This window comes from Enoplosus armatus, chromosome 15 (assembly GCF_043641665.1).
Source record: "Enoplosus armatus isolate fEnoArm2 chromosome 15, fEnoArm2.hap1, whole genome shotgun sequence".
NCBI classification, from domain to species: Eukaryota; Metazoa; Chordata; class Actinopteri; order Centrarchiformes; family Enoplosidae; genus Enoplosus; species Enoplosus armatus.
Window position 1 is genome coordinate 14,901,833 of NC_092194.1, and position 21,395 is coordinate 14,923,227.

Here is a 21,395-nt window from a genome sequence, read left to right on the forward strand (position 1 = left end):
GATTTCATCAGCTATTAATTTACCATTATCTATTATTTTTAGGGCACTATTTCAGCTTTTTATCCATTACTTTTAGCTAGCTAACTATTTGAACAGTTTACTTTTGGCTAAGATTAACTATTTCAAGTTTATCCATTACGTTTAAGCAACTATTTCAACCATATAGCCATTACTTTTTTGCTATTTTCCATTATCTATTATCTAGCTATTTCAACTGTTGATCCATTACTTTTGTCTCTTTCATTACATTTTATTGCTTTCAGCTATCTGATTACCATTATTTTCAGCGAACTATTTCAACCGTATCCATTCATTTTAGCACTTTCAACTGCTACACGTGGCGTTCAGGTGTTAGAGCTGACTCAACATGTGGCTATCGTTAAATTAATTGCACCTCTCCTCAATTGTACCATGCAATTACCCTCTGGCACTGCAGAAGTACCCCAGCCTGGTTGGTAATCAGTAAACCACATTAAGTAACTAAATATCTTAAACCAAATACTATCATGTCTAATACCTGAAAACACACATGAAACGGTGACAATACACTGGACCACTTCTTTATTGGGGATTTTTATTTAACAAAAATATCTGACAGCCAAAACACGATGATATTGATAAGTCCATGGATGTTACCAAGAAACAGAAAATCAAATATGTTACAGCTAAACTCGCGTCTCTTTCCCTTCAGTACCACAAACTCTCCCTTCTCTTCTGATTCCCGCACAAGCTTCAAACATCTTTCCCTGAGAGTCACAGTGACATTAATATTCCACAAGAAACTGGGGATTCAGTCAAGCCTGCTGCTTTTGTTGTTAATTTTCATGTCAGATGATGAGTGTAAACATCATTAAGTGCCTTACCACTCACTTCCCTTAAAGTGTTGTTAAGTTTAGGTTGGGCACTAAACATATAGCTTGAGGTGGAGTCACCACTGTACAAAATAATGTAAACTATATGTAGATGTGACCTTAAATTATTCAGTTATTTAGCATTTTCTAAATGTCTTCAGTGGAGCTGGGCAAACATGTAGTATTGTTTAACAAAATTATGTTGTCCCGAATTCATAACTCCAGGTAAACTATACTAAAAAAAACTAACAAATTTGAGTCATTACATTTTTTGTTTTACATGTTTGAAGAGTTTAATCTGATGTAAAGAATAACGGGGATCATAGTTCATTGAAACATCAGTTTGATTATTTTCTGTGTGATTTTTGCATTAATTTGACATATCAATTTAATAAAACATATCAATGTCATGATATTGACTTCAGTCCTTGTCTTAAGGTCTGAAAATTGGCAAATGATCTATGATTTTCCAGACCTTCATATGAACTCTGTAAAACAGAAGTATAAAGCTATCCACCTGTACCATTTACCAATTTAGAGGACAGCCTGACAGCTTTAAAATCTTTTTATCCCAGTGCTTGAGCAGAAATCCCTTCCAACACCAAATGTTTGGTTTGTTGGAGATCAAAACCTTTTTCTAGGGTCCTCCTCCCTTTGTGCTTCAACCACATCCCGAACCAGAATCCCAATCAGTGCAAACTTACAGACAAGACATCTATTACAGGGGGAAAGAAAACTATAATGGAAAAAAAAACCTAGAATTTATATCCATGATTTGTTTCACAAAATACATTCTCACCACTTGCACACACGCATACAGAAAAGCCTCTTAAACCGGACCACTTTAAACCCCGCTTCACATGTTATAAAAAGAACAAAATAGTTTCAACCATTTAGCACTGGTTTGTGGTCAGTCTGTCAGCAGTCCCCCAGGCAGGAGAGGAGCCTCTTCATGAAGCAGACTCTTTAAACAGAGTCCAGTCCACCGCCTCATCACAGCCACTGCAGGATCCTCACAACTCTGTGTGAGCATCTGAAGGAAACAAGGAAGGAGAGAGACATTAGTCAAGTCCATGAATGTCTTTCAGGTTTGAGCAGATGTTGTGAGTGTTCGGTACCTGTGCTTGGCTGCTTTGTTGTGTGGTTCTCCTGGACTCTGTTCTGCAGACGTTTAATCTCCTGGTCATAATCGGTCCACTCTGCCACGATCCTCACCGCAGCCTGCAGCTTGGGCTCCTTGGTCATGGGGTTGTTACACTGAGATGAGAGGGAACAGATAGTTGAAATCGAATCATTATATCCTTCTCAAAGTCATATCATTACTTCTGTCAAGACGAGAACTAAGGCTACGAAGGCTACATCTTGTTAAAGTGGTCATTGAGATCCTCGGTGGTTTAACTGCCTGATCTGTCTCACAGTTTCTACAAGGGAACAATTTCAAACGCTCAAAACCTTTTCGAGTTTCCTCTCGTTCCGTAAGGTGATCCTGTACTCCAGGTTTTATGTTATGCTGTCCCTTGATGTACATTGTCTTATGTGAGCGTGTGTGTGTGTGGGTGTGGTGGGTTTTAGTAATTGTTTCACATATTTTTTAAGAATTAAGTTAAAGTTGACAGTTTCGTAACTGTGGCAAAGGTTTGGAAGATTATTGCTCACACACTCTGTGAGTCAACACAAAAACAACACCAAAATGACAAGGGAGTCTGGCTTTCTCTGGACAGAGAGCTCGCTTGCATTTAATTCATTCTGAAGGGTTGATTTGTTACTTCCTGTACGATGTTTTTCTCGTGTGAATATGGCAGATTTACAAGGGCTTCAGTTAAGGGGGTGTAAATACTGTTTTTTTAATTATCTTCAAAATAACTCTTACTCTACTGTTCAAATTATTAGATTTCTTTTTTTAACCAAGAATGTACCACTTTTCAGAATATCAAACACTGTTTACCCAAATCTCAACCCTTTATCAGCTAAAGGAATTATTTTCCATCTCATGGTTTGTTGTTTTTAGATGTGAATCACTTCAGTTATACAAAAAGAATTCACATACTCAGCACTCTTTACTCGATCACTCCCTTAAAGTTGGCCTGTCTGCCCTCTAGTGGCTGTTAGGAGGCATGACATTCTTTAGAAAACCCCATCACTCTTCTCTGTAACACTGCTGAACTGTACAGACTGTGCTATGAGCATTTTGTCCTGATCGTTGACACACAGACAAACTGTTGTTACCAGGTCTATCGTCTTGGCGCTCTTCTTGGTGCTGTCGTCACACCAGGTCTCGCACCACAGCCACTCCTGAGGCAGAGACTTGATGGGAACCTGATGGATCATGTTGTTGGGCAGATCCTGAAAAAAAAAGACAGACAATGAGACCAGTGACAGTAGAAAGGACGGGAACTCTTATGGTCACCTTTTTTGTCTAAATCAAACCAGAACACAGTATGTCTTGTATGATTACTTCAAGTCAGATTTAGCTTTTTCAAACTGTAAAAATCATGATATAAAGGTTGTTCTATAATGTGCAGACAAGTATCGGAAAAAGCATCTGCTTAACTAACAAACACCCCACGCATAATCTGCTGCCTTTATGTTTTTTTCCAGAGTTGTGTGGTAAAGCAGTTACAATATGTGACTGTTTTAAAAACATTCTTGTTGCCACGTTCAGAGAGTCTGAGGTGTGAAAGTCCTGAAGTGCTGAACAGCACTGCATTCACGATATGTTGTCATGAAATCGTAAGCAGAAAAGAAAACAATAAGCAAACACTCGTGTCTCGCATTAAACAAGGCTGCTGTTCAACAAACAACTGTCATACCTCAGATTACAGAGCTCCCTTGAACACAACAGGGAAAGTTTTCACCACAGTGGCTTCTCGCACACACACACACACACACAAAACATTTAAGGCAATAAAATGTTCACTGTGATAGTTTTAAGATTTTCACAAACCTTCTAATAGAAACCTCTGGTATCAAATTATCTAAAAACGATAATATCAACTGTACTACATAAATAATGGGCTACACAATGCACTGTTTTAGTCTTCAGAATCAGATCCCAAATGCACATTAAAATGACCAATGTGGACAGCCAATGAAAAGACAGATAGTCACAGACCTGGTCGAGGTTTGAAAGGCTGTTGGGGTCTTGGCTGAGCCCCTGGTACTGTCCTCTGAGCCGATCTCCTGCAGCTATTTTCCTGAACTTCTTCAGGTCGACCACATACAGGGCACTGCAGGGGATCAATGACGATAACACATGAAATATGCACGACAGTATGAAAAATGTACTGGAAAAGAGCGTAAGTAAGTGAGCGTGTATGCGAGTGTGTTCAAGAGCGATAGACTCTGATAGCTCAGCTGAATTGTAACAGTCAAGTCGATCTCAGGTCAGAGTGCGTTTACCTGATGTGGTATTTGCGTCCGGCGAGGTGGCTCGCCCAGTAGCCGGACTTCCAGAAGCGGTAGCCGTCCATCTCCCTCCGGCTCTCGCAGAACGGAGTGTAACCGTACGGAGCTCCCTCCAGGTCGAAGTCACGCAGCTCCTTCAGGTCTGTTCGCACAATCTGAAGGAGAGGAGAGGATGAACAATACAGATATTTTCTTGATTAATCGTCAATAAAATTTCAGAAAATAGTGAAGAATTCTCATCACATTTTCCTCGAGCCCAAACTGACGGCTTGATATTGCATCTTTTATCTGTCTGACAATCCAAAACCCAACTATATTTAATTCACTATCATAGAACACTTACAAAATCAGCAGATATTCACAATTGAGAAATTAGTGGCAATGAATTTATGGCATTTTTGCTCAAAAACTGCAGATTCATTTTTGATTTTTCTTTTCTTAATTTTTGAGATTAATTGTTTAAACTCTTAAGCACTGTCGATACAACTATATTAGTATTAAATCACGGCAGTCATCAACACGTATTTGCACCACTTTTCTATCATCATCTTATGATATGAACATTTTATTAACAGACAGAATGAATAACATAGTAAGTGTTTGTACAGCCACGTATGAGGCTACCTGGTCAGCGTCCACAAACAGGATCTTGTCGACAGCGAGAGGAAACAGCACGTCCAGGAACAGGATCTTGTAGCCCCAGATGATCCTCTGCTTCTCTGTCTGTTGGTGCAACCAGCGGGGCCACTTATACTGGACCAGCTCGTATTGGAAACCATATTGCTTCGCCATGTGGGGGATGAACTCCTGCAAGACGGTCACGCACAAAACAGGCCTGTCAGCGTGTACTAGGGGATGCACCAGTATGGCTTAATGGATTCAATACCAGTTGGCAGTGTTTCACGTCATCACTTTTAGTTCACAAAAAGAGGAAATGTACAATGGAGTCATACATAACTCGCTAAAAGACTTAAAATTGATAAATGAGCACTGATGAAAACCCTGAAAGTTTTGAGAAATACTTAAATATTTAAAAATTACACAATTGTGTTGGTTTTTGCTGGCTTTTTTTATAACATGTTCACATGAAAATTTCTTCAGATTTGTAGTTTTTGACAACAGAATTTCTCTGACAAAAGTTCTGTTAAAAGCCTTAATTTAGTCTGAGAACTTTCAACCTCACAGGGTCTTCGTTGCGGCGGGTTAAGACCCCAGTCGGTTCCTGAAAAACATCTTTTCTGTTTTCAGGATATGCGTCTGAGTTTTTTTTGGACATCGACCCAGTTGTACTCTTCTTTGACACAAACACCTTTTCACGATTTGGATTTTTAATGTCTTGCTCAAGGACAATTCGACACACCGACAGAAGACTTCGGGGACCGAACCACCAACTTTATAATTAATGGCCGAGCCTCTCTACCAGCTGAGCTGTAGCCGGAATGGGCTGAGTGGGAATCATCAATTTCTTATCTGTCTAAAAAAGTCAGAAAACACAATGTTATATGCAGGATAATGAGGCTTAACAACTATAACCAGGGAGAAAACAGGAATGATAATGATGAATAGAAGTATGAGCCAAGAAAAGCACTGAAGTCGTCTCATTCATGTGGAGACTTTCTTAACTCATCCCTGCTGTTTGCTTCACCTTGATTTTCAGAACTTCTGTTTGAAGCTCACACATCACTGATGGACAGAGAAAAAAAAGCTGCAGCCACCAGAGAAAATCTCCACATCAATGATGAGAAGCCAGCTGATTTTTAAAGTACCTTGAAAGTCGGGGACAGGTAGTTCTTGAGGAACCAGAACTTGACAGGAGTTTTGGTGTTCTTCAGAACTGACAGCATCATAATCCTGAGAAGGAAGTAGAATAAAAAGACTGGTGGCAACAGAGCTGGGAGAACAAAGGCACCGAAATCAATAAAGTCTTTGTACAATCGAGGAAGGGATGTTCGTTTTGAAGGATTTTGGTTGATACGACATTCCCCTTTTCTTTGCCTTGTCACATCTCTGACACTCACCTGAGGAACCTCTCGTACAGATGCCCCGAGGCCACAGAGAAGATGTTGATCACGTCGTCCTTCTCCTGCTTTAGCTCCTCCGTCTTTCCTCCACCCGTGAACCCTCTGAGAGACAAACGGTTCATTTTTAAACTTTACACATTTCAAAAGGAAAAATACATACAAGACCGATTAACATTTGAAGTCAAAAGACCTCTAGAGAAAGTCAGCATTGATGTTTGGTTACTCAGTGATCCAGGATACAGTTACAACCAGTTAGTGATGATGTGGGATGATCTTTGTACATGTAGACTGACTAATTGAATAATCGACTTATCGTTACAGCTCCAGTCATTATAAAAGCATTATCTAGTCATTTCGAATCAAAGCTGCACCTGGTCAGAGATTTCCAGAAGCCGGCGTCATTTTCCTCGGTCACGTCGCTCAGCAGCTCCTCGTTGAACTTGTCTGGTTTCTTCTGGACCTGATCGACACACAATTTTAACCCACTTAGTTGAACAACCTATGTTAAAAAATACTATTAATCCATTTGACATAGTAAGTAAATACCATCCTATCCAGCTCAGAATCTGTGGAGGACCAAATATGTATTACGTGTAAATAAATTAAAGTTAAATTAAGAGGATTTAATAATGCGCTGTATTTTTGAGGAAAATTCTAATTGTTATTACACTGCACACAGACAACTTGAACTAAAATATTTGTTATACTCCACAGGGCACCTTAATGCTGAGGTGAGTTTGCAGATAAAATAAGTTTTACATATACAGATGAGTGCATTTCTTTGTGCCCCTAACCCTCAATCTATTCATTTAATTATTTCTTTATTTTGAGCATTTATTTTCACCAATTCAGATTTAGTCCTCCAGATCCTGCAGCCATGTTGAGAATGTAGTTTTGTTTGTAGTTCACATGAATTTACCAATGACATGTATAACTCTACCCATGTAATTTATGTACATACTGTATATGTTCTGCTTGACTCAAAAAACTGACAAACTACTGTTTCTTCTACTCGTTTAAAATGTATGAGAATGTCAGTCAGGCTGAGAAAACTGGAAATGTTGCCACCAACCTTCCTGGATTTACTTTAATTTATTTGGGGACAAACATTAAATCAACTAACAGTGAGAAAGTCAGTTGATTATCATCAGTCAACACTTTATCACAAGTAAACTGACCTTGACTTTAATGATCCTGCTCTTGAAGTTGTTAAGCACGACTATAATGTCATCAGAGTCTGCTGGAGAGTCTGTGCCATCATGGCTGCAACAGAAGACAGAAAGTTAAAGGAGAAGTGTAAGAGCATACACTGAATCTAAAAGCAATTAAGACATTCAACTCTGTGACACAAAATAGCCGATTCTCCACGTTCTTACCTGTAGATCTTGTAGATTTCATCAGAGCGTCCTTTCCTCATCTTCAGGATCCAGGCGCCTGGGTTTGCCTTCAGCTGAAAGTAACCCTACAGGGCAGATTAACAGTGTTTGTGACTGCAATAATAAAAGAAAGATCCAAACAAAAGCCAAAGAATAAGCTGTTTACCACCCAGGAAAGCATTAAAAATCTATAACAGTTGGCAAAGGTGAGCAACAACGTGGACAACAAGATGAGAGGCTCATAGTTCGAGCCGTAACTCACCAGGTTTGCCATGACGATGGTATCCACAATGACCGGCTCGGAGGCAGTTCCCAGGGTGAACTGGAGGCCTCGTGGCGGCTGGCCTGAACTGACGTCAAAGCAATGGCCTTCCAACAAAAGGTGCTCCAACTCGTACTCCGCTGCTACCATATTCTCCACCTGCAAGCAGTAAAGTTTGTTTTGTACGGCCCAATATCAGCGTCCAGACACACATTAGTAATGGTTCCCAAATGAACCCAAGGTCTTCACGAGGAGAGAGAGAAAAACTCCTAAATCCTCCGCACGTAAGCGAAAATGGAAGAAATCTCAGGGGAGATATCTGAAAGAGAGATCACCCCTCCATGGACGAGTGGGGGTGCAACAGGAGCCAAAGCTATAAAACAGGCAATTACAAAAAAAAGAAAAGAAAGTTTTGCATGTAATAGAAATAGTCTGAAAACAGGATTATAATTAGAGACTGGACGGAAATTATTGGGGTGGTGAACTTTATGTTTCTCCTCATAAAAAAGCAAAGCCCTCCCCAGGGTTATTAATGTTCTCTCCTCTTGACTTAATAAAACTACAACACTCTCTCCTCAACATGTCAACATAATATAACTGTTAAATTGGTACAACTTGTTTACCCCAATCTAAACCTTAAAATCTTAATGCACACATTAATAAAAAAAACTATTAACCTCTGCATATAACAAAGTGTACCTTTATGAACCATGGTGCAAGTGAAAGTTGTCTTTTCAATTTAACTCTTTACTATATTGCAAAGCTGAAATAAAAATAAGACCCCGGCTCTCCCAAAGAAGACAGACTACCCCTACCTTCAGCCAAAAGAAAAAAATACAATTACCTCCCCTTTTACGACCAGTTTGGTTTGAGTCTAAGGGGGACAAGGTCTGGAAGCAGTGACACACACTAAAGCACAAACCACTGGACCCGTATTAAAAACATTAACTCAGAGTGCAGGACAGAGTGGGTTGATAAGTTCAGAGTTTGCTGCTGTGAGAAACACTTAATAATTCACCACTACTGATCCTGATCGATCCAGACAGACATAGTGCTGTACCTCCTGCAGGTAGATGTTGTCCAGGTCGTACCGGGTGTGCACAGACTCCACCATCCAGCTCTCGGGAGTGTTGAGGTTCAAGGTGAAGAGGGGAGACTGAGGCATGTCCAGGAACTTGGCCATGGGGCCAGGAGAGAAACTGCCGTCAGCCTGAAATGCTACCTCCGGCTCCAACACGTGACGATAAAAACTGTGAGAAAACACGAGGGGGGGGGCGTCACTAGCTGCACTGGCAGAGAGCAGTTAGACTTTCATTACAAGTGGAGGAGTCATCTGGATGCCTTTAGCCAAAGCAGCAAACATAAAGATCACCATTGTTAGTTTTTACTGAAAGGTGCCCTGTGGAGTTTTCTTGTAAACAAACAAAGTGTGTGTATCCTTGAGGTCTTACAAATGTGTCGAGAGTATTTCCTTCCTCATAAAACATTTTTAAATCCAGCATTGTTTACATCGATGTTTGCTTGAGCACGTACACGAGATAAACATCAACAGGGTCTAAAACTCTACAGGGAACCTTTAGTAACTGACCTTGGAAATAAAAGTTTGACAAAACAATCCCAACTCAACTCACCAGCTTTTTACAAGAGCTTTCAACCAAACGCACAATATCAGAAGGTTGTGTGACACAGTTGAAAGCTCAGGGGGAAAAAAAGGTAGTAAGAGGAGTCCTAAAAGTGCTATAGACGAAATCTTGACAGCTACTGCAACTCTACAGATCTATCTCCATGACAACCAGCCATCCAACTGCAAAAAGACAGTATGACTCTCTGGAAAAAAAACTTTTTTCACTGTTTTCAAATAGTTTTCAAACTGATTTTATGCCCCCACACATCCAATAATGATCACCGTGGTTTAACGTAAACAAGGTCTTTGAGCGACACTGACAACCTCAGAAAACGCTTCTGATAATAAGAGAGCGAATGGGAAAAACTGGGCTTAATGCAAACATCAGCTTCTAATTATGCAACAGAGTCCCTGTAAGTCAGAAAAAACAGTAAGTGTATAAACTAGAGAGTGGGCACTGTTAATTATATTTTTATAATCTAAATTTTACCCGGACATTCAGTGACACTTAAAGATCTGAAGTCCTAACACTAGCAAGGATCCTACCACAGAGATATACAGCATTATGATATGTTAAGAATTCAGTGCCTCATTTCAAGTAAAACATAAAATAAGATTTGGAGGGTGAAAGGTAAACTTGCAGAAAGACCAGGGCACTGAATATATACTGATGTTGATATAACTAGGATGTAAGGTTTGTTTCTGTGCTCAGTGAATACTCTGTCCTCACCTCTTGAGAGGCATTTCTGACAGTTTGGATTGGCAGTTCATGAAGACCCGTAAGTTGACGTTTACCAGCTGCTTCAGAACCTGCGAGACAGAAAGACAGGTTAGAAATAAGCTGTGGACAGGGTCAAAGTGAGGTCAAATAAATAAACCGGACAGATGAGTAAAAAGGGAGGGGAACACATTCAACCTACCAACAGGAGAGGAGCTAGTTTCTGTGCGTCCCTGGTTACAGGATCCACCACGGCAACAACATCAAAGTACACATCTCCCTCTTTAGGACGGATCTTCACAGCACTGCCACAAATCAGCATATCAATGGTCAAGCGAAGTAAACAGAAGATTTTCAAGGCTGCTGCTGGCTGCAGAGGATGCAGACTGTTAACTATTCATGTTGTATTCACGATACATTTGATGGTGCAAATGGCAGAATTTAAAACCTTTTGATACAGTATTTACTTAAGACGGTCCAATATGTTTAAGGAACCCAGAAATTCTAAAAATACTGCTAAATATTTTGCAAAAATCATGTAACCCTTGAAGAAAACTACACAGCGTCTCCTGAGGGAATAAAGCAGGCTTGCTTGTCTAATTTATGCGCAAGTACTACAACTTTACCTGTAGCGGTCGTCTGCAAAGTCATATTCTACTCGAGCCTCTCCTTTGGGCTGAGAGGAGAGCAGAGAGTCCACCTTCATCACAAGGTCGCTGGCCCTGAGAGAAATCCTGCTTTTAATTTTTTTTACAAAACTCAACACAAACCTAAAAACGTTACTCAAAATTTAACCTTGTGAGAATCTATAGACGCAATGATGGGAAATAAAATACCTGTCGTCCTCAATTCCAAACTGCTGGACTTTGCTTTTGATTCGCTCTCCAGACGTTTTCAGGATGATGCTCTCCAAAAGCAGAAAGTCATCCTGGTTAAACACCTCCTCCTCCTCCAGTGGACCTATGATCTGTACATAAGAAACAAAAGTATTGATTGAATCGCTACAGTAAAATGGTAGATGTACACATTTATTCATAAACACAGACTATATTTGTTCATGATGTACCTGTATTTTCAGTTTAAACAATAAGAGACAAGACTGTGACTCACTCTTCCGTTGCTGATAACTGCTTTCTGTCCTTTCTTCAGTTTGAGCACGTCTCGGCAGTAGGCAGCGTGGGAGAGCAGGAAGTCAAATTTGTGATTCTCGTATGCATCCTTGAACAGTGACACATCCATACCCTGAAGGAAAAATAGATAACTTGTAGACAGCTGATCAAAGGGAATATTAAAAGTAAAAATGAGGAGGGGTAAATGTTGTTAATTAAGTCACAAGGCCTGAAGAGGGCAAAACGTTTCAACCGCAACAACAGAAGGAAATATGATCATTTTGAATCATGATCTCCCCCCCTCACCCCGACAGCGAACTCTCCGATGTCGACTCCCTTCTCCAGGGCCGCGGCGGTCTCTTCTTTAGCCATCTTGGTGATGAAGTTCTTGGCGTTGTTGGCAGATTGCGTCTGTATGGCGGCCCAGATGGCTCTGGCCACACGGCTCGTCTCAGCGGACGGGGCGGCTGATGGGTTGCTGATCATCCCCAGTCGGACGTTGTTGCTGGTTTTCTGTAGTAGATCAAGTGAGTGTTAGTGGCAGATTTGTCATTTGCTTTAAGAGCAGAAATAAAACACTTAATGGCTCTTCAGAATTCTACTTAAGGAAATCAGAAATAAGGAAATAGTCAAATTAAGGATTAATGTCATAAACTGTGTTTTGTGTTAAATTAGACAAAACTCCTCACAAACAAAAACTTAAAGGAATAGATAAACACTTTGGGAAATACTCTCATTTGGTTAGATGAGAAGTTGATATATATATAAGGTAAACATAAAGATACATCCGGCAGCTGGTTAGCTTAGCTTAGCACAAAGATTGGAAACATGTCGTATGTGCAGGACTCTTTCTTGATCTTCCCATCGCAGTAACTGAACTTGCTAAAGTCTTGCTGTCACAGTGAGCCACACCTTGACTCTGTTAACTTGTGAGCTTTAGAGGTGCTGGGAGACTGATTTTGTTACCTATGGACAGAGCCAGGCTAGCTGTTTCTTCGTGTTTCCAGTCTAGATTACTAAGCTAACTATGTCCTGGCTTAATATTCACCGTAAAAACATGAGAGTGGTATCAATCTTCTCATATAATTCTCATTCTCAGGAAAGCAAATATGCGTATTTCCCAAAATGTCCCCAACAATGTCTTTAATTGACTTCATGGTCCTGCCCAAAGAGATGGTATAAAAGGATTTTGTACCATGTGTCTGATGGCATCATAAAGAAGCTGACGTCCTGAGGGCTTGTCAAAGTCTCCGACCACCCAGAAGGTCACCGGACGGATGTAGCCATCATCTGAAAACCACAAAGTAAGAAACAGAGACGTTACTGGGGTGATGCTACACCGGCAAACTCATGGAGGCAAAAGAGGCGAGCCATAGAAGATAAAGTTTGGTCAATTGGGCAAAAATCTATGTGGGTAGCATACTGCGCTGTAAGAAAAAAAAACATGAAAAAAACTCTTTGCCATTTCCAAACATGAAATCAGATTTTTAACATTTCATTCTCCATGCAGCTACAACAAATAACACATAATTATCTGTCATGCTCTCCTAAAGATGGAAGAAACAATGTTAGAACTTAGTGAGCAGTTTTTAGTACTTATACCTCAGACTCTAACACACAATTATCATGCGTAATTAGTCATTTGTGTCCCCTGAGAAATGCAACACAGATGGAGGAGTGGTGGTGGATTCGCAAACACGTCTAAACGCTGCCAGCAATGTAGTGCACAGAAAAGAGAAAAAAAAGAGCAAGTGAGAAGGAGAGGGAATAATGTGGAGGAAAAGGGTGATTTACCATGCCTGTTGGTGGTGGTCATCCCTGATGCAGGGACATTTTTAAAATCACATGAATAAGAGGAAGAGGAGAGGACAGGAGGAGAATACATGAAGACAGAGTTAAGGCTTGAAGGAGACTAAAGGATCGTCACTTGCAACAACAAAGATACTCCACAAGCATTCTCTTCCATTCAGTGTTTGTTTCTTATATGAGACCCGTCTTACCTTTCTTAGTCATGTAGTTCATGCTGTTGGCCACAGCGGTGCTCTTCTCTTTGGTGTCGAGAGTCGAGAAGCGAGCATAATCATCTACGAAGTGGTTGTCTGCAAAAAGAGAAAGAAAAGGAGTAAACTGTAGATCATGTAGCAAATGCCAAAAATTGTTTTTTTTATGACAGATGTAAACGTGTGAAGGTGCACAGGTGGTGTAACGCAAAGCTACTCTCTGTATCCATTTATGTCATTTATGTTAAATCAAATAATAATAATAATACATGATTTGCAATTGAACCCCACATTCAAAAAAAGACAAACTGAGTCTGAGTAATGTTACTTGTTAACGGGTGGAAATTAAAAATGAGAAAATATATATACAGTCATGGAAAAAATTATTAGACCACCCTTGTTTTCTTCAATTTCTTGTTCATTTTAATGCCTGGTACCACTAAAGGTACATTTGTTTGGACAAATATAATGATAACAACAAAAATAGCTCATAAGAGTTTAATTTAAGAGCTGATATCTAACCATTTTCCATGGTTTTCTTGATAATAACCAAAATCACTTAAGTTCTTACATCAATAGCTATGGCATTGTACTGCCAAAAACAGTGCTTTTAGGCATTCCATGTTTTCTTTTCTGTCTGTTTTAGTCACATGATACACACAGGAGTTAGTACTTGATTGCATAACCATTGTTCTTGATGACTGCAGCCATGCGTCTTGGCATGCTCTCCACCAGCTTCTGACATTGTTCTGCTGTCACAGCAGCCCATTCCTGTTGCACAAATTCAAACAAATTTGCTTTGTTTTTGGGCTTGTGGTTCTCCATTTTGAGTTTGATGATTTTCCACAGGTTTTCCATTGGATTTAGATCTGGTGATTGAGCAGGCCAAGGCATGGTTCGAATGTTCTGGTTCTCCATCCAGGCTTTAACTGACCTTGCCGTGTGGCAAGGGGCATTGTCTTGTTGGAAAATCCAGTCATTCGAGGCAGGAAAGAGTTTTCCAGCTGATGGAAGAAGACTGTTTTCAAGAGTAGCCCTGTACATGACCTGGTTCATTCGCCCTTCACACAATTGCATTTGCCCTGTTCCACCCATACTGAAACAACCCCAGATCATCACTGATCCACCCCCATGTTTTACTGTAGGGGCAAGACAGTCTGGTTTGTAGGCTTCTCCAGGCTTCCTCCTAACCAGTAAGTTGGCTGGAGTGGGCATCAACTCAAAATTGGATTCATCACTGAAGAGAACCTTAGCCCAATCATCAACAGTCCAATCCATGTGATCCCTAGCAAAGAGTAACCGGGCCTTCCTCTGCCTTTCGTTGATGAAGGGCTTCTTCCGTGCCCTGTGTGACTTCAGACCAGCTTCAAGAAGTCGGTTTCGAACTGTCCTTGCCGAACAAGTCACATTTCTCGACAATGCCCACTCATTTTTAAGGTCCCTGGAGGTCTGACGACGATTCCTGACACAGGAACGGATGAGTGCACGGTCATCTCGTGGGGTAGAAAGACGCTTCCTGCCTCGACCAGCTAGCAATTTGGTAGTACCATGTTCGGCTTGTTTTTTCTTGGTGTAATGAACGGCTGTCTTGGAGATCTTCAGTTTTTTGGCTACCTGTCTCTCACTCATGCCAATTTCCAGCAGTGCCAAGATGGCTGCCTTTGTGGCTTCACATAATTCTTTTGTTTTAGGCATTATGTGAGAGCTGACAACTTCTGAGTTGTGCTACGGCTTGAATGTAAGCAGGAAACCACTCCAGGCCTTTGCATGTGCAGTGCTGCTTATGACATGAAATGGCCTCTTATATACCCTGGGAATACAATTAAGCTTAAGCATGTCAAATAGGACATAAAGTATTATGTAATCAGCTGCATTTTTTGTCGTGTTCATTGTATTCTTCAGGTAATATACCTTTAGTGGTACCAGGCATTAAAATGAACAAGAAATTGAAGAAAACAAGGGTGGTCTAATCATTTTTTCCATGACTGTATATATATATATATATATATATATATATATAGTAATAGTAATAATAATACTAAGTCCGAATTGCAGTAACCATATTGCATGATTTTTCTTGGAGGTTGCATATATAATAGGAGGGGGACCAGATGAATATAAAGTTGGTCTTAAAGGTCTATGATTGGAAATGAGAAAGCCATCAACAAAATACCATAAAAGCCATAAAAGCTCATTGGGTCACATTGCAAAGTTTAAAAAACAAAAAATGATGGAGGTGGTGGGTGGAGGTCCACATGTAAATACAGTTGGTCTAAGGTGTCTATTTAAAAAGGGGGGTTAGCACTATTAACATACATCTGAAAAGCTCTCTGGCTTCTGAGATGATCTCTAACTTCAGCAGTTTCTGGTCTACTGTCACTTCGAGGTGCCAGGCTTCATATCAGATCATTAGGTAAAAACAACAGCTGTGCAACATCAGTCAAGCTTTATCCTCCACTGAACAGCTAATCAGGTAAAATATGAGAAGTTATTGAGGATGAACCTCACTGAATGTCTGAATATTGAATGTCACAGCAACATTTCAAATACTGTTCATATCTGAATAATGAATTCATATTTGTTTACACCCCTAACATGTACTCACTGGTATCAGACAGATCCAGGTATGTTCTGCTGGTGGACAGCACTCTGGGGTTGATGCGAGGAACGACGTTGGGCTGATTCATGATGAAGTCCACGACGTCGTGATCTGTAGCCAGCTCACCCTGCGAGGCACACGAGCACAGATTCAGGGCGTTAAAGGAATAATTTAGAAAAGACTTTCCTTACTGTTACTGCAGAACCCGAAAGTGATGCAGAAGGTACTCGTCTGCGTGATTTTCATCCTCACAGTCACACTAAAGACAGCCATCTCAAGATTTAATAACTTTTCCACTGCAGTTACTGATGTTTGTTTATCGACTGAAAAGTTTTCCTCCAAACAAGTTCAGATTAGACATTAAAAAAAGGAGAAAACAAGAGTGATGACTAACAGCATGTTCACAACTAGAACTGGTACAGCAACTAAATTAAAAACACTGCTAACTGTGCTTTACAGACCTCACTAAACAAGAGGCCTTTGAAATAACCAATTCAAACATTTGGCTCCTCTGAGTGCTGGAACGACATTAAAACGGGAAAGCATGGCAGATGGCACGCTCACAAAGATCGAGCTTAAAAGAAAAATCATTACTCACTACAATCCTAGACAGTGTACTTGTAAAAATGAACAACTCTCTGCCCAAAACATCATCTAGAGCTCTTCCACTCATTTCATTTTTCTTTCAATTAAACTCTATTTTGTAGCAGCTCCAGCTAATTAAAAGATGAACACGCACAACAGCACAAATAAATACACCAACTGGTATTATCACCGTGTCAGTTAACTATCCGTGATTATGTAACTTGTTACAGTCTTATTTGATAAGATTAAACTTATTTTTGTTGTTAAAAATCTCTTCAGTTTCTTGATGAAATTAAGAGGTAAAAGTCATTTTTCACATCCTGTATGTAGATAAGAGCTCATCTGGAATACGTGGAAATAACTAACTGTGTTGAATTGTGACATGATAATGAAACCCCTGCAACTGTATATCAAATTGTGTGTGAGTGTGTGTGTGTGCTCTAACTGACCAGGTAGACGGCTCTCTGGTAGAAGGAGGTGGTCTCTAGGATCTTCTGCATGGTGACCGTCTCCAGTTCGTCCGGGTCCAGCTGTTCACGCTGGTAAGGTATGCCGTTGTACATGACCACAGGCAACGGGCCCACGCCCGTCTGCTCGTAGTACGCCCGCCCTTCCTGAAGGAGGAGACACAGAGAGAGTTTATTTTAAAGTTGTGTCAACCTTTTACCTTTTCAAAATAGCTAGAGTTGTGAAGGAGGACTTGTGTCTAACCAGAATCATGAAAATCTGATCGACGCTATTATTTTAAGCATGTTTGACGATTGCAACAGTCTTTTTTCAGCTCTACCCAAAAAAGCTCTTCCACAACTACAACTCGTGTAAAATGCTCCCAGAGTTCAAACTAAATCAAAGAAATATAAAAACATTACACCTGTTCTCAAGTATCTTCATAACCATCTATTGCTCTCATTTTAAAAAAGGCACAGTTTGACATTTCAGAAATATATTTCACTTTCTTGCGTAGAATTAGGTGAGACTACATAGACTGGTAGCACTCGTTTGTATGGCAAATATGAAGCTAACACCAGCTTAGCTTAGCATAAGACCAGAGGGAACCAGCTAGCTTGACACCATCTAAAAAGGTTAAAACCTCTAAAAGATCACAAATGAACGCGTTATATCTCGTGCCATTGATCTGTGCACAAACAAAAATGTAACCATAATTTCTCATTCTTAGATTTCATTTTTCTCCCCTTTTCCAGCCTTATGCTAAGCTAAGCAAATCACCTGTTGGTTCCAGGCTCAGCTAACAGACATAAAACTGGTGTCAATCTTATAATATGACTCTCGCCAAGAAAGCGAATAACCATATTTCCCAAATTTGAATTGCCTGTGTGTATGACAATTCTTCCTATATAAATACCTTACTTTTACTACAGTATAAAAAATCAAAAGGTAACAATGATGGTTTTGACTGATAATAACCACGATATGATGGTATCATCCAGCATCCAGCTCCTCTCACCTTTCTGTTGCCGTCGTAGCTGGAGTCGGCTCCCAGGATGCTGCTGACCTCCACGTAGGGGAACCTCTTCTCCAGCACTTTCACCACGTCCCCAACGCTCAACTGTCCACCGATAGGCACCCGGTTGAACATCTAGAAGGAAAAGATGAAGGTACAAAACATTTAGGGAGAACGGATGTAAGACTGTTATAGACTCTGCTTGTCTACTCAAGTTTTTTAGAGTCACTGGTGTCAAACTTTGTGTTTCTCATTAAAATAATAATGTTTTAAGAAGAACCAAGATCGACTCACCGAGATGACGGATTCAAACGCACTCTGACTGTCCACCTCGTCGCTGATGTAGTTATAGGCTCGGACCAGCGCCACACCTGCATCCTGCATCCCATCTAGGTCATCTTCATCTGACACCACAAACACCAGCCCGATCCTAAAATAAAAAAAAATAAAAAACACACACAGCGACCAAATAAAGTTTCAACAACAGACTCTCATATGTATATTGGACAGTTAAAATGCAGACTGTGTGCTGTGTGCTTCATCAGTATTCAAACAAACGGACCATCCCAAGATGCCACATGTAGGGAGGTATCAAAGGTCTCCCAGACCTGCCTGACAAAACTCCTAAATTAAAATGGATTTTAACTACACGTCCCAAGTGACTGCAACTGCAGTGTAGCGTCTTTTTTGTTACATTTTCTGTGGAGCAATAAAAACTGTTCACATTCATCAGAAAATACATATAATGTCCAATATGTAAGAAAATATATTGTACAAGTAACTCATATATCCTTGTCTAGTATCCTGATGAGTTCTGGCGAGTTCACGTTCCACCACATCCCTGATGACATAAACACCAACCTGAGGGGGATGTTGTTAGCGTAGAACATCTCTGCGACACTCAGCAGCTCAGCAGCGTTCTCCTGAGTTGGGTCCAGAATGATCACCTGCACACACACACACACACACACACACACACACAAAAACAAACAAACAAACACACACACGTTCATATTTTTTACAGAGATTCAGATCCATTTGGGTTCACAAGCGGTTGAATAATCAGGAATGGACGAACCAGATTGTGGAAGTTCTTGCGGATCTGCCTGATGACTCCGGGGAAGGTCGGTCTGAGCAGCTCCTGCACGTTGAAAGGCCACGAGCTGTATCTGTGGTCCGTCTCCAAGTTGTTAATCCACTAAAAATGAAAAAGGAATTGAAGAGGAAATGTTTTGAAAGGAGACTGCAGATCAGTGACAATAAGAGAATTACATTTTACTGCTGGTGGCTGCAACTTAACGACTAGCTCCATTGTCTATTAATCTTTCTTTTAGCTTTTTTAGTTAAGCAGTGTTTGTTTATTATTATTATTATTATTGTTTAGTCTATGTAAAGTCAGAAAATATCGGTGAAAATGATTTCAGACTATTTCAACTTCATCATCGACCAGAGCTGCCATTTGAGCTGCCAGCTGATGCAAAGATAAATGAGACATAAGGAGGGTTTGATTATATCGATTATTGGGAGATTATAATTTTGCTGTACAATAAAACATTTTTCCAAACTAATTCTTTCCCAAGGACATTTTGGGCTATTCTCTCATTTTCATAGCTAAAAAAAAATTGCATTACAGAATTCCAGTACCTCCAGGTTTTCCAGGACATTTGGGAACAAGAACTGACAGGCAACAGTGCCTAATTAAGATTAAGGATTCTGGTTATGTGATTTCTTACACTGATGGCAGGGTTGCGGATGTCGACAGCATAGTCAGATTCGGAGGGCTGAACGTTGAGCTTCAGGATGTCGTGGATGTAGGGCGTCTCGATGTGCAGGGAGCGCAGACCCTCCATCACTCTCGCCTCACTGCGCAGCACCTCAAACACACTGCAGGGATCAAGGGACAAAAGTCAGAGTGTGTTAAGCTGGGTCAGGGCTTATTTTGAATATTGAAAAACATACAAAAAAAATCTAATAAAAATATTTTTAAAAAAAGGTAGCAAAACAGATTTTAAAACTTTGAACAAAAACACTGTGAAGTTTAATGATTATAGAGCAAAGACAGAAAATCAATCAGCAACTATTATGGTCAATCAATTAATCATTTTTCAAGCAAAAACACCAAATATTCCCTAGTTTCAGCGTCTCAAACGCAAGGAGCTGCTCTGTTCTGGGTCATTTTCGGTAAAAGTCAGAAAAAACTCAAAAGTTGCCTTATGTATACCTAATGTTTAATTATGTTACACAGCTGATAAACTGAATGATAATATACTTTACATTAATATACAATGACTATGGTTGTGTGTGTGTGTGTGTACCTGAAGATGTCTTGTGTGTCCAGATCTATATGCAGTCCGTTGAGGAACAGGGCTGAATCTCCAGGCTGCAGGCCCAGAGTTCCTTTGAAAAACTACGGAGAGAGAGAAACGTCAACATAACTAAACATCCAGTTCACATCAAACCCTAAAACTCCCCATTCAACTCCAGCTGAGCAGATAGCCGCGCTGTGCAGCGCGTAACGTCAAAGCCGGCCATCGCGCAGTCAATTACAATGTAAAACTCGAGGCAACAGTCGACACAAAGCCGTAACAAGGCACGTCGTCAGCTCCAAACAAGCTCTGACAGCTCTGTTTAAAATCAGTCTGTTTAGAGCAATCAAACCCCACACTGAACAAATGTAATTATTAGAGAAAGGGTGTGTGCACGGCCATGAGAAGTTGTGCGAGTGTTTGTGTGTCTGCGCGGGCAAAGGGAAAGCTCAAAGTCGTTCTGCCGCAGTCAAATCCCATTAGAGAAAGACAAAGACGTCAGATTAATCATACTCCAACACTGCAATTACAACAAGACATGATTAACACAAATATTGTTCATCCCACTTAAACAGTGTGTGTGTGTGTGTGTGTGTGTGTGTGTGTGTGTGTGTGTTTGAGTGAGAGAGAGAGATGACTGCGTGCAAGTGCATGTGTCCAAACTACTTCAATCAATAATCATTTCTCGCTGCAGGACTCAGTGCGCCCGCCGAATGAATCACTGATTCAGTAATTAGGACGTTTGCTGCTCACCCCCACCACCCACCCAAACTCCTGTCTGCACACCAAGATAATGTGAGCACAGCTTGAGGAGGGAGGCAGGAGGGAGGGAGAAGGAGTGAAAAAATATTTGACAAGAAAAAGGGATGATTACCTATTCCATTAGCAGAGCAAAGCCAAACACATTGTCAGAAACTGAATGCTTTTCAAGTCAGATGTTGTTTACAATTTATCACATAATAACAAACAAAGAACAAAACAGAAACAGGAAGGGGCAGTTCTCATTTTGAGATATTTCCCTAAAGACAAAGGCTGCAAGGTTGTGGTTGTGGCTGTGTGCAATAATGCTATCTGTTT

The 21,395-nt window shown here is 40.4% G+C and overlaps 1 protein-coding gene across 2 annotated transcripts in view; it reads right to left on the reverse strand.

Moving 5' to 3' along the window:
- Window positions 1-546: 546 nt before the first annotated feature.
- uggt1 (UDP-glucose glycoprotein glucosyltransferase 1) overlaps window positions 547-21,395 on the reverse strand; it is a 31,386-nt gene continuing 10,537 nt past the window's right edge. The window contains exons 12-41 of one of the 2 annotated variants that reach the window (XM_070920196.1): window positions 20,328-20,419; window positions 19,746-19,896; window positions 19,091-19,210; window positions 18,874-18,959; window positions 18,307-18,442; window positions 18,016-18,147; window positions 17,000-17,164; window positions 15,972-16,092; window positions 13,367-13,465; window positions 13,161-13,184; window positions 12,562-12,656; window positions 11,673-11,879; window positions 11,368-11,499; window positions 11,094-11,224; window positions 10,884-10,979; window positions 10,460-10,562; window positions 10,270-10,349; window positions 8,976-9,165; window positions 7,916-8,074; window positions 7,654-7,739; window positions 7,456-7,540; window positions 6,649-6,737; window positions 6,275-6,379; window positions 6,023-6,107; window positions 4,881-5,063; window positions 4,251-4,411; window positions 3,964-4,078; window positions 3,078-3,194; window positions 1,970-2,108; window positions 547-1,884 (exon numbers count right to left, since the gene is read on the reverse strand). In XM_070920196.1, coding sequence (XP_070776297.1) covers window positions 1,865-1,884; window positions 1,970-2,108; window positions 3,078-3,194; window positions 3,964-4,078; window positions 4,251-4,411; window positions 4,881-5,063; window positions 6,023-6,107; window positions 6,275-6,379; window positions 6,649-6,737; window positions 7,456-7,540; window positions 7,654-7,739; window positions 7,916-8,074; window positions 8,976-9,165; window positions 10,270-10,349; window positions 10,460-10,562; window positions 10,884-10,979; window positions 11,094-11,224; window positions 11,368-11,499; window positions 11,673-11,879; window positions 12,562-12,656; window positions 13,161-13,184; window positions 13,367-13,465; window positions 15,972-16,092; window positions 17,000-17,164; window positions 18,016-18,147; window positions 18,307-18,442; window positions 18,874-18,959; window positions 19,091-19,210; window positions 19,746-19,896; window positions 20,328-20,419 — 3,504 coding nt within the window. In that variant the 3' untranslated portion in view covers window positions 547-1,864. The remainder of the gene's footprint in view (window positions 1,885-1,969; window positions 2,109-3,077; window positions 3,195-3,963; window positions 4,079-4,250; window positions 4,412-4,880; window positions 5,064-6,022; window positions 6,108-6,274; window positions 6,380-6,648; window positions 6,738-7,455; window positions 7,541-7,653; window positions 7,740-7,915; window positions 8,075-8,975; window positions 9,166-10,269; window positions 10,350-10,459; window positions 10,563-10,883; window positions 10,980-11,093; window positions 11,225-11,367; window positions 11,500-11,672; window positions 11,880-12,561; window positions 12,657-13,160; window positions 13,185-13,366; window positions 13,466-15,971; window positions 16,093-16,999; window positions 17,165-18,015; window positions 18,148-18,306; window positions 18,443-18,873; window positions 18,960-19,090; window positions 19,211-19,745; window positions 19,897-20,327; window positions 20,420-21,395) is intronic. The other variant, XM_070920195.1, reaches the window with a different exon arrangement.